Source organism: Anguilla rostrata, chromosome 2 (genome assembly GCF_018555375.3).
Source record: "Anguilla rostrata isolate EN2019 chromosome 2, ASM1855537v3, whole genome shotgun sequence".
NCBI classification, from domain to species: Eukaryota; Metazoa; Chordata; class Actinopteri; order Anguilliformes; family Anguillidae; genus Anguilla; species Anguilla rostrata.
Genome location: NC_057934.1, coordinates 47,504,378 through 47,521,874, shown reverse-complemented (window position 1 = coordinate 47,521,874; position 17,497 = coordinate 47,504,378). Strand labels below are relative to the sequence as shown.

Here is a 17,497-nt window from a genome sequence, read left to right as displayed (position 1 = left end):
AAATGTCTATTGTGTCCTGTAAAATAGGTTAATTAAAAAAAAAATGTTACATGTTAGATAGGCTTCTCACCACTTTGATTACAAAATGTCCACAAACAAATACAAACAAAGAGCACCAAGGCAGCCGTCCACGGCACCATCTTGATTATTAATTCAACGGATTGACACCTGCTCAGTCAGGCCTTGTGTTTTCTCAGTTATCACCAAGAACTGCTCTGTCTCAGTGTTCACCTTCTGATCTCACTCTGTTCCTCTCCTGCAGCTGCAAGGTTGCGATTCTTTGGAAGTCAGCACTCTCTGGCCTACAGCCAGAGTTCCCTTCAGTTACCACCTCCTCTACCCGTAGATGTACATGGCCAAGCTAAAAATGAAACAGGCCAAGTAAAAGAAGTTCCAGTTTATTTAACATGATACAGATTTGGTTCCCTTTTCCAACAAAGACTGGTTGTCCTGAGATTGAAGCCTAATGTGTTGTGGCCTGCTAGCTATCATTAATCTTTATAGTGCAGTCATTACTTACAATTGTGGTCTCTGGGTTAAGAGGGAAACTGGTTTCCAGTGAAATCAGCTTTTGGTTTTTATCAGGAATAAGTACATTGGTTCATGGTAAAACATTGTTCCATTCATTGAACTAATGCACCTCATTTATGCATACATCTGATAAGGTTTTTTTGCAGTAACATTATTTATTACTGATTTCAACAAATTTCTTTACCATTTTATTTTCTGAACTGCATTGATAATCTTTATTTTTGCAGAGTAGGCTGTTATATATTGATGGAGTACCACATGAAGTAGAAACACACAGGTCCAACTGGTATATAGATTCATTTCATATTGATTCAACCCTGTTAATGCTTTTTTATTGCAAAAATATGGTAGTAAGCCTTTGAAAATATGGATGTCCCAATCCACTATGTGAAAATATGTCATTGAAACACTCAAATATGAAAATAAATATGCAAAGTAACTACATTCATGGTTTTAAAATATTTTTTTAACTGATTAATTCAATATTGACTACATACAGTATATACAGTAACATCTTCATATGTTGTATATACCAATAAGTTATATCAAAATCGAATAGATCAGTGAAATGTTATCTGCTTTAAATTAAAATAAATATATGCAATCATAAATGACCGGTTTAAAGAAACATTCATTTCAGTTTCATAGGGGAGCAAAACATACCCCTTCCACAAATATCCCAATGGGGTAGTCATTATCCACATATGGTGATGACAATTGGGAAATAATAATAATAATAATAATAATAATAATAATAATAATATCCATTCATGCATTTCTATACCTGCTTATTCCTGGTCAGGCTCATGGAAGATGCAGGAGCCTATCCCAGTATGCACTGGGCGAGTGGCAGGAATATACTGTACCCTGGACAGTTCGCCAGTTCATCGCAGGGCACACGCACCATTTACTCACATACTCTTACCTATGGGCAATTTAGACTCTCCAGTTAATCTAACATGCATGTCTTTAGACTGCGAGATTCAGGACTTTTTTGGGGAAGCTCCCCCTGGCTCTCCCATACTGTAATTCAAACCCTATGGTACATTCTGTCTTAACAATTGATGTGCTGATACAGTCAAGCTCGCTCAGTCAATCTCAGCAGTTAAGAATTTATTTGACCCACCGTGGCAGTGTTTGCAAATTATAGTGCAATTTTGCTTGAAACAGGGCTGGTGAAACATATTTAAATATTTACCAGGCCATTAGAGTTACTTAGTTTATGTAAATATTTAAGAAACCCTCTAACCTTTTGTTTTTATCTCCTTCAGAAGGGTTCAAGTCTCAATTAGGGGGTAATTCACACTCTGGTGCAAAACATCTCAATAAAATGGAAGCAATGGAAGTTATAAATAAACTTTAAAAATCTCTGAGTGACTGTCTTTTATGAAAACTGTTTGATTAGTGGAAATCAAATGAGGAAGTGTACCTTCCTGGCACCAGACTTTGGTCTATATGATTCAGAGACTTTTTTGAGTAAAAGTGAAATTGAAGGATGATTTAAGGTAGCAGGGAGCAGTGTGATACAGTATGATTCATAAATATCCCCTGTAGCAGTGGAGACAGTGGGCTTATAAACTTTTCATAAAATTCCACCACAGTCAGGACCCTCTAAGTGCATGGCTATAATTGACTCTCAGACTTATTGATCAGCTTTTCTGAAAATCCGTGACTTTGCTCATTAAGTGTGGTCCATCAAAAAATGCTAAGGGCTTTTGAAAAGATCTTCAAGTCTTCAGAGGCCCCAGTTTTGGAAACCCTGCTTTAAAACCTTCTGCACTGTGGAAAATGAATATGGTGCCATATGAGGCTTAATTCGCACATGCACATACACTGCTCCTATGTCTCTGTCCTCCAGAATCTGCCTGTCTAGCCTTCCTCTGGCATCCTGGGCTTCAGTTTCAGTGTGGATACTTGCTTGCATAACCTTCTGCTCCATCTCTATGACCTATCATGCTGAGCTCCTATAGAAATATTTCTTCATATGGAAATCTCCTTTGTTAACCATTGAGAAATCTTTCTTTAAGTAATGTAACTTGCACACAGACCCATTATCCACTGGATGATTTTGTTTACAATATAATGTGTGAATATGTTATGGAATCTATTAGAATGTGTTCTAATATTTTAGAATAGCAGAAAAGTTCAGAACTCAGATACGTTAATAGGCAGTGAAGTAGATTTCACTGTAAGGAGTCTAAATACTGTGTCATGTGAGAAGGCCCCTGAAGGCATTTTGCGATGGAAAACAACTTGGTAATCCGGATACCTGACACTGCACACTCTAAGCAACAGAAGTGGCTTTGTGAATTCCTCAGCATCTGCTTGGTAGCCAAACTTGTGCAGTTCTTGTACACCTTGATATTCTCTATTCATTTCACCTATACTAGTGTCAATTTCATGATTTGGCCATATGTGAAGATGTTTTTGAACAAGCAACTGAGCCAGGGTGCTACCCTAAACATGTAGGTTAAGATAAAAGTGTGATACCTTTGTAAGAAAATACAAACATATTTTCTTATTAAAGTAGTCTCATAAAAATGTAAATAACCAAATTTTTGCTAATCATAATGTTACGTGCTGGGCTTTCTTTCTTTTCTTATTACGGGATGTGCATGTCCTCTGCTCCTGACCTTTGATTAAATATAGAGCCTGGTTGCTGGCTAGAAATACAGACTAAAATGGGTTTTACGTGTTGAAATTTGAGAAATAACTGTGGACAAAACCAGAACAAGCTGAAAAATAAGGAAGGCCATTGTTCCTACAGGTATTTGCATGTGTGCTTTCCTTGGGCCTTGCTCAAATTAGAGCCATTAATAGCTCTAATACGTATGTCTCACACATGACTGTGTGCTTATTTTAGAAATGGTTGCTTATTTAAAGAATTTAAAGTATCTGATTCAGTGATGTAATGGCACATATAATGGCATAACGTCACTGAGACAGAGCGCTGCTGAATGACATCATCATGATTTGTATGAAGCAGTATGGAGACCATTGAGTACTCTGTACTGTACTTGGACCGAAAGTATCCATTGTCTTGCAGCAGAAGGAATAATACTGTCATAACCTTGCTGTCATAGCTCTTGTGTATTCTGTCATGCAGTTGAAGTTGCATTTATTTTGAGTTTGGGGGAGATGCAGTAGCAGTAGGTCAATGTTGTGCCTTCAATAGGGAGAGAAATAAGGGGAAGGGGTGCAGGGAGTAGGGAGGGGAGTAAGCGGAAGGAGAAAGCCATGTTCTTTTTTTTTTTTATAATTCTGGGTGGAAAAAGGAGAGTGTAGTCTGGAACAAATTAAGAACAGAGGTTGATTATTTTCATATGGTCATCCAACCCATTTCCCTAGTCTCTAAAAAGTAATAATAAATAATAAATTCCCTTTGCAATTCCCTACCTCCAAGCCTTTTAATTCAGCCAGCAACAACATTAGTTGTTATCTATGGTCATCATAGTACCAGTATAACTGTCAATAGTCAATACATATCAGTTTTTTGGTTTACTTTTCAGATCCCCTTTAGTGATGATAATTATAGAGTTGCTCATTACAAACAATGCTGACTGTGTAACTGTATTAGAGAAATCATCTGGAGTCTTGAAGACTGACTGCTTGTAGATTTATTCTGACTAGTCTGAATAGCACCAAATGGAGATATAGTGTTTTAAAGCTTGCTGCCATCAACGAGGCTTTAACACAAAAAATGTATATGTATGATGATGGTTGTAGTGGAAGACAAAAGCATAAATATAGGTTAGGGTTGAACTCCCTCAGGGATCCCCTCTGTTGCCATGAATGACTACAGTGTTACTGTGGTGACTAGTGAGAGGTAAAAAGCTGGGGTGAGGCAAGATGTGATGTGGGTGTTGCAGATTTGACCAAATGTTTCACATGGTCTCTGACGTGGGCTGGATTGCTGTCAGAGAGAATACCTTGATGGGGAATTCATTGACTAATCTGCCACTTTCAGTTGTCTATTTGGGATTTCCTCCTTTGATGGATATTCAGGTAAGGCTCGTTTGGTTCTCAGAAATGTGTGTTGGACCTTTTCCATAAGCTGGAGCCAATAGCAAATCTGTCTCAAACAGGGTGTGAACTGAGCAGTGGGGGAGTTTTAAGCTTGGACGTTCAGGTGATGTCGAACCTGGACATGTCAGTGCATGTTTGTTTTTGTTGCAACCCTTGCAGTGTCTGCTCAGTGCAATGCCTTTTACAGAATATATTTAAAAAATATATTTCTGTTTAATTTGCCACACAGTAAGCCACGTGTAAACTTTACAAAAGAGTTGATCATTATTTACCATGAATTTACAAAGCATTTTAGGTCCAATAATTTTACAAGATAATCGGCAAGGGGACAGTTGTATCGCTGTAGTTATTAAAATTAATTTCTAATTAGTTTTTTTACTCATTTTAATTATGTTTTTCTTTGTTAGCCTTGTGAGACTGGACTTTCTAGGTACATGAAGTTAGGTAACTAGCAAAATAGCTAATGTCACTGTCAGTGACAATAATACTAGCGTCACATGCCAGCTTGACACCCCTGGGAGGGAGATGTGGCAGTGCCGAGAACCAGCGTTGGTTGCCGCATGGAAAGAGAGAGAGAGCGCACCCACACAAAGACTAAATTAAATAAATGGCCATCTTCACCCTTCCCCCTCATGGGTTCTGGGCGAAAACAATAAACTAAAACAACAAATTAAAATAACAAAGACAAAAGAAAGTAAAAGAGTGACAACTATTTCAGTTCCCTGCTCTGTAGCTGGCCTGCTTTCCAGCAGACTAGCTCCTCCTACTATTCAGTGGCGGTTTACTTTTCCCTGTCATGTTAAAAGAAACAAAACTGAAATTAAACGAAACCCAAATAAAGAAACTGTTCTTGGCCCCAAACTGTGGAGAGCAGCGCACCTTTAAGCACCTCGGCTGATTAGCTAACGCTAAAGCAATGAGATTCTTATCACTATTTTTCCCAGAGATACAGACATGATGCCTAAGTAAAAGCCATTTATTTTTCAAAAACGAATTGGTGTCTGGAGCTCTCGCTTCAGTTTTAGTCTTTACAGATAGGTAAGGAATGTCCATCCACCCATCCATTTTCTAACCGCTTAGTCCAGATCAGAATCGCGGTGGCAACAGGGCAAGCAGAGCAGCCCAGACGTCCCTCACCCCAGCAACTTTAGCCAACTCATCCCGGTGAATCCTAAGGCGATCCCAGGCCAGACGGTGTATATAGTCTCTCCAGCATATCCTAGGTCTGCCCCTTGGTCTCCTTCCAGGTGGCTGTGCCCGGAAAGGATCTGTATATTGAAAATGAAGGGATTTTGAGAAACAGGCCAAGCCTAGTCCCATTGAATAACTCAATTTCTCTTCTCCTGTCCTCATTCATCATACTGCTAAGTATTAATCTCTATGTAGGCTTAAACTGCAATTAACACCCTTTATCAAACTTAGGCACAGAAAAGCCAAATGATGCTAGATCGTGGTTTTTCTCAAAAAAAATCATTCAATTCTTCTCTATTTCAGATACAGTATGACTAGCAGCACAGATTTTAAGCCAATATTAACATTATTTTCTAATGCATTTTCACATTCATCCATATTCAATTGTTTTTATTTTAGTTTCAGGAGAATCACAACAGCAGCCATGAGATAGAGAATATTCCATTCTGGCCTTTGGCTAAGCAAGCATTTGTTCTAGATGCACTTCCTTTATCAATAGAATAATCTCATTAAAATATTATCCATTATCCACAATTTTTCATATTCACCTGAAAGTGTCACTGATTTCATTGCATGCAGTAATTCACTCTTATGCATGAACTAATGATGCAACAAACACACAGCTGGACAAGACGCAGCTGAGCTGCCAGTTGCTAATTACTTTTGGTCCCTCAAAAAGGGGGTGACTACATATAAAAAGGACTGCAGTTCCTCCATGGCTCACCCAATAAGGATGTAATTTACCACAAATTAAAGCTGACAGTCAGCACTTTACCCTCATAGCCTAAACATTGTTTAATTTCAAATCCAATGCGCTGAAGTACAGAGCCAAACAACAAAAATTGTGTCCATGTCCCAATACTTTTCCATGTATCTGTATGGTACAGTATTATTGTGTCTCTGTACATTAAAATATATATTTTGTAGACGTAATCAGTAGATGATTAAGATAAAATTTTTGAAATTCAACTTCAACTTGGAAAGTACTGTTGGCTCCCAGAATGAGAGTTAATATTGAGGTTGTTTCCTTGGTATCCCAGCAAGCTTCAACAGAAAACACAAATATATATTTAAAACCTTCAGAAGTTTAAAAATGGAGGGAAAAGTCTTTAAATTTTGACAGATAAAGTTGTGAGTGTACCCAAGAGAAAAATGAAAAGGCGTAAAAAAAATTTACATTTATACAACCATCCCTAATGCTCACATGATCCCATCCTAAGAAAAGAACCAGTAACTGTTTGTTGCCACCCATACCCCCAGCGTTATTCATTACTTTACATTACATTACATTACAGGCATTTGGCAGACGCTCTTATCCAGAACGACATACAACAAAGTGTATAACCATAACCAGGAACAAGTATGATGAAACCCCTAGAGAGAAGTACCAGTCCAAGTACAGGGAACAACCGCATAGTTCAACTTGGACCCTGATGGTTAAACTGATTAACACTAACAACGAGAACGGCAACAACGCAATCTATAAAAATAAATAAAAATACAAGTAGTCGTTAAGACAGTTGATGCGCCTAAGTCACCTATGAAACAGCTGCCTAGTTACAACCCTAAGTTTAGTCATTTACAGGGGGGAAGGGAGGGATGGGGAGAGGTGCAGCCTGAAGAGGTGGGTCTTCAGTCGTCGTTTGAAATGGGTCACAGTCTCAGCTGTTCTGACCTCCACAGGGAGGTCGTTCCACCATCGTGGTGCCAGAACAGACAGGAGACGTGTTCTGGAAGTGCAGGTGCGAAGAGGGGGAGGTGCTAGGCGTCCTGAGGTAGCAGAACGGAGGGATCTGGCTGGCATGTAGGGTTTGAATATCTTGTGAAGGTATGCTGGGGCTGATCCCTTGACTGCCTGGTATGCTAGGACCAATGTTTTGAATTTGATGCGAGCTATAACAGGCAGCCAGTGGAGGGTAGTGAGCAGGGGAGTTACGTGGGAGTGTCTGGGGAGGTTGAAGACCAGACGAGCCGCAGAATTCTGAATGAGCTGCAGGGGTCTGGTGGCAGATGCCGGTAGTCCAGCCAGAAGAGAGTGGCAGTAGTCCAGGCGGGATAGAACCATTGCTTGGACCAGGAGCTGGGTTGAGTAGGTGGTGAGAAAGGGGCGGATTCTGCGGATGTTGTATAGAAAAAATCTGCATGCCCGGGTTACTGCTGCAATGTTGTTGGAGAGGGACAGCCTGTTGTTCATCATCACTCCGAGATTCTTGGCGCAGGGTGATGATGTCACTACGGTGTCCCCTAAGGAAATGGAAAAGTCGAGGAGGGGAGAGGATAGAGCAGGAATAAAGATTAGCTCCGTCTTTCCCGGGTTGAGCTTCAGGTGGTGATTGTCCATCCAGCTCTGTATGTCCCTCAGGCAAGCGGAGATGCGGGCAGGGACCTGTGTGTCCGACGGGGAGAAGGAGAGAAAGAGTTGCGTGTCGTCGGCATAGGAATGATAGGACAAGCCATGGGCAGATATTACAGGGCTAAGGGATCTGGTGTACATGGAGAAGAGAAGGGGACCAAGGACTGAGCCCTGGGGAACTCCGGTGGTGAGGGGACGGGGTGGTGATACCTTACCCGCCCAGGCAACCTGGAAGGAGCGGTCAGAGAGGTAGGACTCAATCCAGTCAAGGACTGTGCCGCGGATCCCTGTTGCTGCCAGGGAGGACAGGAGGGTAGAGTGGTCCACAGTGTCAAATGCAGCGGAGAGGTCTAGAAGAATCAGGACAGAGGAGAGGGAGGCTGCTCGTGCGGCATGGAGTGACTCACTGACCGAGAGGAGTGCAGTCTCAGTCGAGTGGCCAGGCCTGAAGCCAGACTGGTGGGGATCAAGCAGGTTGTTCTCAGAGAAGAAAGCAGAGAGCTGGTTAGATGCAGCACGTTCAAGTGTTTTGGATAGGAAAGGGAGGAGAGATACCGGGCGGTAGTTCTGAATGACTGAAGGATCTAGTGTGGGTTTCTTCAGCAGCGGGGTGATGTGAGCCTTCTTGAAGGATGAGGGGAAACATCCAGAAGATAGGGATGAGTTCATGAGGGAGGCGACAAAAGGGAGGATGTCTGGTGTGATTGCTTGAAGGAGAGATGAGGGGGTAGGGTCGAGGGCGCAGGTGGTAGGGCGGTGGGTGAGCAGAAGCTGGGAGACTTCAGTGTCTGAGAGGAGAGAAAATGTGGAGAAACAGGGGGCGGAGGATGCAGAGGGGGCGGAGGACGCAGAGGGGGCAAAGGAGCTGCGGATGTCTGCAATCTTTTCATCAAAGAATGCTGCAAAGTCATCTGCAGTGAAGGAAGACTGGGGTGGAGGAGGTGGCACGCTGAGGAGAGAAGAGAAAATAGAGAAAAGTTGACGAGGGTTAGAAATGGAGTTATGAATTTTGGTTTGGTAGAATTTTGCCTTAGCGGCAGTGACAGAAGAAGAGAACTCTGTCAGGAGAGATTGATAGGCTGAGAGGTCAGATGGGTCCCTGGATTTGGCCCACTTCCTCTCAGCAGCGCGGAGGGTGGCCCTGGAGGTGCGTAGGATGTCAGACATCCATGGACTGGGAGGGGATGAACGTGCTGGCCTGGGGACGAAGGGGCATAGGGAGTCGAGTGCTGAGGAGAGAGATGACGTCAGGGTAGAGGATGCACAGTTAGTGGGGAGCTTGGAAAATGATTGAAGAGGGGGGAGGGAAGCAGTCACTCTGGGAGAAAGAGAAGAGGGTGATAGGGAGCGGAGGTTACGGCGGACAGTGACAGTGGGGATGGGAGGGGGAGAGGGAGGGTGTGGAGAGAGGGGGAGGGAGAAGGAGATGAAATGATGGTCAGACGTATGCAGGGGGTAACCGTAAGATTGGAGCTGGAGCAGGTCCTCAGGAAGATCAGGTCTAGGAGGTTGCCTGCCTTGTGGGTTGGAGGAGAGTGTTGTAGGGAGAGGTCAAAGGAGTGAAGTAGTGGTAGGAAGGCAGCAGACTGGGAGGCTTCTAGGTGGATGTTAAAATCTCCAAGGAGGATCAGCGGGTGCCGTCCTCAGGGAAGGAGCTGAGCAGGGTGTCTAGCTCATCCAGGAAGCTTCCCAGGGGCCCCGGGGGCGATAAATAACAATAATATAAAGGTTAGCAGGGTAGGTGATAGAGACAGGATGGAATTCAAAAGTGGATATGGACAGGTCAGGGAGGGGGAGAACAGAGAATTTCCAGGTGGGGGAGATCAGTAGACCAGTACCACCACCACGGCCAGATCGCCGGGGGGTGTGGGAGAAGGAGTAGGAGGATGAGAGGGCAGCAGGAGTGGCAGAGTTGTCTGGTGTGATCCAGGTCTCTGTGAGGGCAAGGAACTGCAGGGATTGGAGGGAGGCATAGGCGGAAATGAAGTCTGCCTTGCGCGTAGCAGACTGGCAGTTCCATAGTCCCCCTGTGACCGTGAAGTTCTCACAGGGGGTCAGCGGGGGGTAGCAGAGGTTAGAGGGGGAATAAAAGACATGCCACTCTTACGTGTGTGATGTTTTTTAACTTTTACTTGTCTTGACATGTTTTTATTTAGACTTGTTACATGTGTTGTGTCTTGTTATATATGCTATGTTTTTGTTGTGTGGACCCCAGGAAGAGTAACTGCTACTTTAGTGGCAGCTAATGGGGATCCAAATAAATAAACAATAAGCAATAAACACCTGGACTTTTACGATTCCCTTTTCGCTGGTCTCCCTGCTTGTGCCATTAGATCCCTACGACTATCCAGAATGCTGCTGAATAACTTGTCTACACATTTCCCAAGCATGCTCACTCCCCTCTTTGTTTCCCTTCACCACCTTCCTATTACAACTAATATCAAGTACTAGTCTCCAGGGTAGACATAGTCCATTGACTCTGCAAAGATCAAATTTTGGAACTGATGACTCTTCCACTCCACTCTTCCTTTTGTGAAATGTCTAGCATATTCTCATTTGAATGCAGCATATGTGATATTGCAGGAATACAAAGTAACATGATTGTGAAACTGTGGTACAATGACTTCATGTTTTTTCCTGTCCTCAACAATGGAAGCAAATTATCTACAATGGGTGTGTTGCTCCATGGCATTACTGTGCCCTCATAATGCTTCCTTTAGAAAAAACTCAATTCATGAATATTAATCTCTGAATAATCATCTCAAAGCATTGTACATGTTCAGAGCATTACAGACAATGCACAGTAATTGTGTTAGAAATATATCTTCATGACATGACAGGAGCTGTCACTTCTGGCATCTTTTAGAGAAAATGGCTTTGAATAAATTCTGATTACAGTGTAAAGTACTATATAAGCATTGTTCACAGACTGTGTACACATTGATCCTATAGTTTTAGTAACCTTTAGATTTTTCTGTATTGTTATTGGGCGGCATGGTGGTGCAGTGGGCAGCACTGTTGCCTCACAGCAAGAAGATTGTGGATTCAAATCTCAACTTGGGCCTTTCTGTGTGGAGTGTGCTGTGTGGATAATCATGCTCCCTGAGAGCACCTGATCATGCCATGTTCAGGAAATGATCCATAACTAACAGTAACGGGAAACTATTCCAACCACTATTCAAATTGACTTCTTTGTAATTTACAGTAGGAAGTGACCTTCCCTGAAAGGGACAAGGAAGTCACAATGCAGAACATTATTTTGTCTTATTATTTCACAATCAATTGCATTCCCAGTTCTGTCCTCTGCCTATTTGTATAGATCCCACCTCCCATTTCCGGGTAATGTTTTGCATTTGGCGGAAAATAATGTGGCAGCGAATGCAGCCGTCTGACTCATGCAGATGCATTTGGCGTGACGTGGGGCTACACCTCGCTGACTCTCATAGTGTCATTTCCTTGCTGTCCCACAACCGGCTCTGTGAGAAGCTCTGTGGTGGCATCAGACAGGTTTGAACCTCTTTCTCACACTGAAAGCTGTACATACCAGCAGCAACCATTTCACAGATCTAGTTTTCGTTAGCAGCAGGAGTGATTCAAATAGCTTCCATTTAGCTGTAACAAGAGTGAGGTAATGCTGTATAACCTCAGAGAGTTCTCACCAGGAATTGGCATGATACAGTTTAGCGTTTTGGTTTAGCCAGGCTGTACGTGCATCGTTTCTGACTGCTTTGAAAAAGAATCAATACTGAGAAATAAAAACCACATGCAATACATGCAACAACAGACTAGTCAACGCACTATGATGAGAGGAAATAACATGGTGCATTGATCCTTATAAAGCTGTTTTTATCAACAAGTTTTTAAGAGCACGTTATTGTGGGTTAAGATAAAATTCTGAACGAAAGAGTGAAATGTGACAGAATGCAACAGAACATCTGCTTCTCCGAGGCTCATCCTCACAACAGACAAAACCTCAGAGGAACAGTGGCCTACTGGCATTTCTATCTGATGTAATATATTTAAGAGTCATTTTATTTTCAGACACAGAACCGGGGTCTGCACTTTAGTATTGGGGTCAAGGTGGACCATAGGTGAACCAAATGTTTCTATTTATTTTTAAATAGCTCCTCAACTGAGAAACATATTTCCAGAAGCAAAGTGTAAATATTTGTTTGAAGACACAGGTTTTACGGTACTTCCTCACTACAGATTATGTCAGCTTAGGTAGAATAGAAGGGGTGCAAAACTATATAACAAATTCAATTTACACTGTCACATGTGTCCCGTTCACTTTGTGGATCGGGATTAAAACCTTGATTGAAAGATGCTGCTGTAAAGCCTGTGAAGGTAACAGCCAGCATAGTTCAATCAGGCTTTGGTTGGTTTACACTACTGGTCACCCTGCAGCATGGCTGAACAGACATCAGGCACTGAGGAGAGCAAGCCTTTTCAGAGAAATGCAAATGTCTCCCTTCCCGGAACAGATCAACATGCTGAAACCTCTCTTGTGGCTTTCTTATCTCTGATATGGGACATTGGGTGGGTCATATCAATATGCCATCTTACAAACTGTCTATAGTGCAACTTTTGCATGTAAATACCAGCAATAAGCAGGTCTGCATAATTTCCCAGTTAAATTACAATACAATTTTTATTGATATCAGTCATCAGCTGGCAATTGTGCTTAAAGTTTTGTTTCTAACAAACTCTTCTTTTGTATCCAACCCAATCACATTTAGTGTGGTTGATTACTTGCATTCATTTTTTTCTGTTTTAACTAGCAAAGTAACCTTACAATCAATCAGTGATGAAATGATCACTACAGCATAACAATTAACTTTTGTTTTGTGGGAGATGCCCGTTTTTATTACCAGTAACAACGGTTGAGTTACTTTCTTGAAAGTAAATATTCCAGTTTTTAGTGAATCCCAGCATTGTTTGTCCAGTGTTAATGTTCTTTGGAAACAATATTAGTAATATCTTGTATTTTCAGCTTATTTAATATTTTTACTGTGATATATGATGCAGGCCATGCGAGAGCAGAAAACCAGAAAATTATTTGACATCATTAACAAAAACATTATCCAAGTGAAATAATATCTCTCTTATAACTCTTTTGTTTCTTAAATTCAAGAGTGGTTCCTGTAATTAATTAAAAGTTTTGAACATCTACCACTGTGATCAAATGGTTTTACTTTTGTTATGGATACTCCTTCCTGTAAAATGCACAATTCCTGCACATGAATGTGAAAAGAGAAACAAGGAAGTTAGAAGTCATGGTGAACTTTGATTTGTCTGGGATCCATGCCAGCTGTTTCCATATAAATTCTCTAGTAGTGATCTGACTGTTCCTCCACTCTAACTCATTTGGAACTGCATTTTACACTGATTAAAAGTAGCTGCTTATTGCCTTTGTCTTTCTTATAGGAAGCTGCAATATGAAGTCACGTGTAATGAACATGCCATAACTTCAGGTGGAATAAACGGCAATTAATGTATTCTTGTATGAGATACATGTATGTATTTGTTGAAATGTGAGATGTGTTTCAGAATAACTGGTTAAAAAGAGCTAACTCTTTGATAAGTAATCATTTTATGGTACAAGTTATTTTTAATCACATTTCTTTGTCCATGTCCTCTTCATTTTGCCCCTTTAACTATAATGTCTGTGACAATTAATTTCTTGTAAATGACTAATTGTACAGCGATTACTACTACAAGAGCCCCACCTCTGGTGCCAGAGAGACACCTCACTGTCTGCTCAGCACATTCCTCAGCACAGTCATGGTCTGCACATGTATTACCCACACAGGTAACCTTCTCTCTCTCACACACACACACACACACACACACACACACTTTACAAGATTATTATAGCACTTCTACAGAACCAGACAAATGCCACCACTGTGTGTGTGTGTGTGTGTGTGAGAGAGAGAGTATGTGCATACCTTGCATCTACCTTAAATATCTGGAACTGGTTAAGCCATTTTTAAAACAATATTTCAGAAATGAAATGCGATTTAATGAATAACTAAAGTACTGTAGTACTGCTGTAAGCATAGTCATCTTAATTTTGCTACACTGGTGTGTGATTGCTTCTCAGTATACTGGACTGGTAGAAGTAGCCTAATATCTGTGAGACCTCATTAAGTGTTCTCATCAATATTCATACAAAGTAAACAGCAGCCTAATGACCTCACAGAATAACTTCTTACCCAATTATGTCCTCAGCAGCCAATAATATTTCAGCTTTAAACTAACCATTTATACCAAATGCTGTATCGCCTACAAGACAAGTACATGTTAATTGGCTTAGGTCATCAGCAAGAGCAGATTTTTTTTTTTTTTTTTTTTTTTTTTTTTTTTTTTAGAAGAACACAATTTCAAAATGTTTTAAATTTTCAAAACAAAATTTATTTTCAATATTCTATATAAAATTAAATGAATGTCTGCATAGCAGATAAAATACAACAAGAGAAAACAAACCCCTGTATAGTGTAAACATGGATGTGTGGTGTAAATAAAAAAAATGTAGAGTGTTGAAGTCTTATTTCAAAATACATTAGTTTGCTACAAAAATTAATGGGTCAGTTGTAGTGTGCTTAGTCTGGGTTTAAACCTCAGGTTTAAACTTCTAGACCAAAGAACTGAATACCAACTGGAGCAACTGTCCAAAGCTGCAGAATGAGGATGACTTATTCCAGTTGAACTGCAGTTTTGTGGTCTAGAAATTTAAACCTGAGGTGCAAACTCCAGCTGCAAGTACACCGCAATATTGAACCAGTATGTTTATAAAAACAAGGCAAACCAGCAATACATAAACCATCAAGTATCTCCCACATATCAAGCAAAGGATTTAATGCATTTGGACGTGTATTCATATCCGATAAGGAAAGGCATTTAGGAAGTCTTTGAGGACAGGGTTTACCGGGACACTGTCTATTTTCTCTCTACCGCATGTTTCAATAATCCTTTTTCGGCACAATTCTTGCAAAGATAGCAATTTGACTTTCCTATAAGGACGAACAAGACTCTTCTTGGGTGAAGCAATGTAATGTTCCAACAGTTTGAAGAGTGAGTCGAACGACTCCTTACTGCCGACCAGACTGAAACGCGAGTTCTGGAAATTGATCCGTATGCTAGTGGGCCCAGACGGAGCCCTGTAGCTGAGTGTGAAGAAGATGTCTTTTTGTCTGCTGTCTCGGATCAGAAATGTTCCCAAGGGCTCCTCTTTCAGTATGGAGTGTGCCTCCTCTACGGTCATGGGACCCCAGTAGAAACCACATTTCTCCAGCAAAGAGGTAGTCATTGTGATGATTCGGAAGTCCTTCTGATTTCGAAAAGGTCTGAAGCGTGTCTGGCTCTCTGGGCTGGGGGCTACATTTTGTCGCTGCCTGTGCTGGTGAGGCAAGGTATCAGGTGCTGAAAGATCAATCCTTGCTCTGTTATCTGTTGCTAATGCATTGCCTACGTTACTATGTGCAACCATCCTACAGTGTAGACCAGTCTATGGGGTCTTCCATATCACCGGCCATTAAGGTGATGCAGACAAAGCTCTCCGATCTGAAACAAACAAAGACAGAGACAACTGCGTTACAGTCTTTAAGAACAGGCACACAGGTTTGATTACCCCCATTACTTGACAGGTATAATATAAAGGGCAGTGGATTGTGAAACACAGGAATTAAACTGGCTACATCAATGGCTATCTGGAAAATGTATGCCAATACCAAGAAAATACAAAATGTTAAATCAACAGTACTTGGCCATCAAACCAAAAAGACCATTATCTATTAACTAATCTACCAAAAACTATCAATGAAATATGTGCACTCACAGTTGTATTCATTAAATGACAAAACCGCTATCTGGATACTCAATTTAATATTTCTTTGTACTAACAACGTTATCATTGTTGATAGCTTGAGGACGTGTGGCAGAAAAGAAATATGGTGATAAACCGTAGACCTATATGATGCTCTAGTGTACAATTTAACTATTTTAAAGACAAATTGAATTTCTTACAAATACAGCATGAGCTAATATTATTAACTGGTCTATAATCCTCCATAACCTCCTCACAAAACCGAAAGCATGTATTAACAATCAAAAATCGACTACTCAAATTACTACTACTTTTTGGGGAAACAGACTATTATTATACCACGCGCCCTCTTTCCTTTCCGAATTTAATTTACGAACGTTAGATGTGGCTGCCTGCCGTTTGTTTGCACTGTAGCACTTGAGAGTAGCATGGCGTGCACTTTATGGTGATTTAGCTCACATGGAAAATATAATTGAAAATATATACCAAGATTTGCAGGAGCAAAAACAACACTGGGTTGCATGCCAAATGGATCTCACCTTACCGTATGCACATTAGTTTCGAATTTGGAATGTCTTCAAATCCACGATTAAAATAGACTTAATCAAGAGGCATCGACAGAATGACCGAAGAGATTTAGTTAGTATAGTCTTTCCATAGCCGCAAAATCATCCAGGTTATTGCTTTTTCCCAGTCTGAGGTTTAATAATCCACAGGTGTTTGACTGTATCCAGAAACAGGGAGCACAAACCAACTACGCTACCTTTCCGTGCGGTTCGAATTATTGCCGTCATCGTTGCTCAGACAAGTTTATAAACTTCAATTCATGTGAACAATGAGACTCCTCCCCACCCCGCTCCGCCCCCATTTCAGAAACAGAGGGTTTCCTGGAAATTCTGCTTTCCTCGCCATTTAAAATTAACAGAACCTGATTCCAAGAAGCCAAAAGGAAAAGAACTGTTCAGATTCAAGATCATGGGAGAGAACAGCAGGGCTTTTTCACCTTGCAAGTAATAAAAGTAGACGGAGAGAAATAAAAGAAATGACGATGAAACTGTGTTTTTCATTTTTAAGAGTTTTGTTGAGTTTTGAATTTTGTTAGGAAACATTGGGTAGCATTGCTTAGCTTGTTTAATTTGTGTGAGCTAAGATAGCCAATATTGTTTCTTGTAACTTGGCGTCATTTTTATATCAATAAAAATGGCAGACCTAGATTTTGCCAATTTGAATTAATGACTTTTAGACAGTGCTTTGTATGTGTGAGAAACTTGGCATTTTTGTACGTTGAAAACGTGATTTTCATCAGATCAAGATACACAAGAACTGAAGACAGCATCCGCCATACCGGTTTCATGGATTACTATGGGAGCTGCTCAATGGTGCATGGAGCCAGTTCATGGAGGCTGCCGTGTTTGACTATGGGGTTTTTGGCACCAGAGCATGCTTAAATTTGAACTATCAGGGTAAACCCGGCAAAGGCAAAGCTTTCAATTCTCTGGAAAACGGTGACTTTACTGGCCAGCTACAGGATTTTGTGGGGGGGGGAAACAAGTGACTCATTGTGACAA

General features: G+C 41.0%; 1 protein-coding gene across 2 annotated transcripts; it reads right to left on the bottom strand.

The window, feature by feature from the left end:
- Positions 1–14,495: 14,495 nt before the first annotated feature.
- On the bottom strand, positions 14,496–16,758 carry socs1b (suppressor of cytokine signaling 1b). 2 transcript variants are annotated; one of them, XM_064322658.1, is made up of 2 exons: positions 16,469–16,758; positions 14,496–15,667 (listed from the first exon to the last, which is right to left on the bottom strand). In XM_064322658.1, the coding sequence occupies exon 2, from the start codon at positions 15,591–15,593 to the stop codon at positions 14,982–14,984; it is 612 nt and encodes a 203-aa protein (XP_064178728.1). In that variant the 5' UTR covers positions 15,594–15,667; positions 16,469–16,758; the 3' UTR covers positions 14,496–14,981. The 2 variants fall into 2 exon arrangements, with proteins under 2 accessions (XP_064178728.1, XP_064178727.1); XM_064322657.1 differs by having other exon boundaries at positions 16,474–16,758.
- Positions 16,759–17,497: the final 739 nt, after the last annotated feature.

Bases quoted from the DNA above. Each gene is read 5' to 3' on its own strand.
- socs1b (XM_064322658.1), bottom strand. From the start codon at position 15,593: ATGGTTGCACATAGTAACGTAGGCAATGCATTAGCAACAGATAACAGA.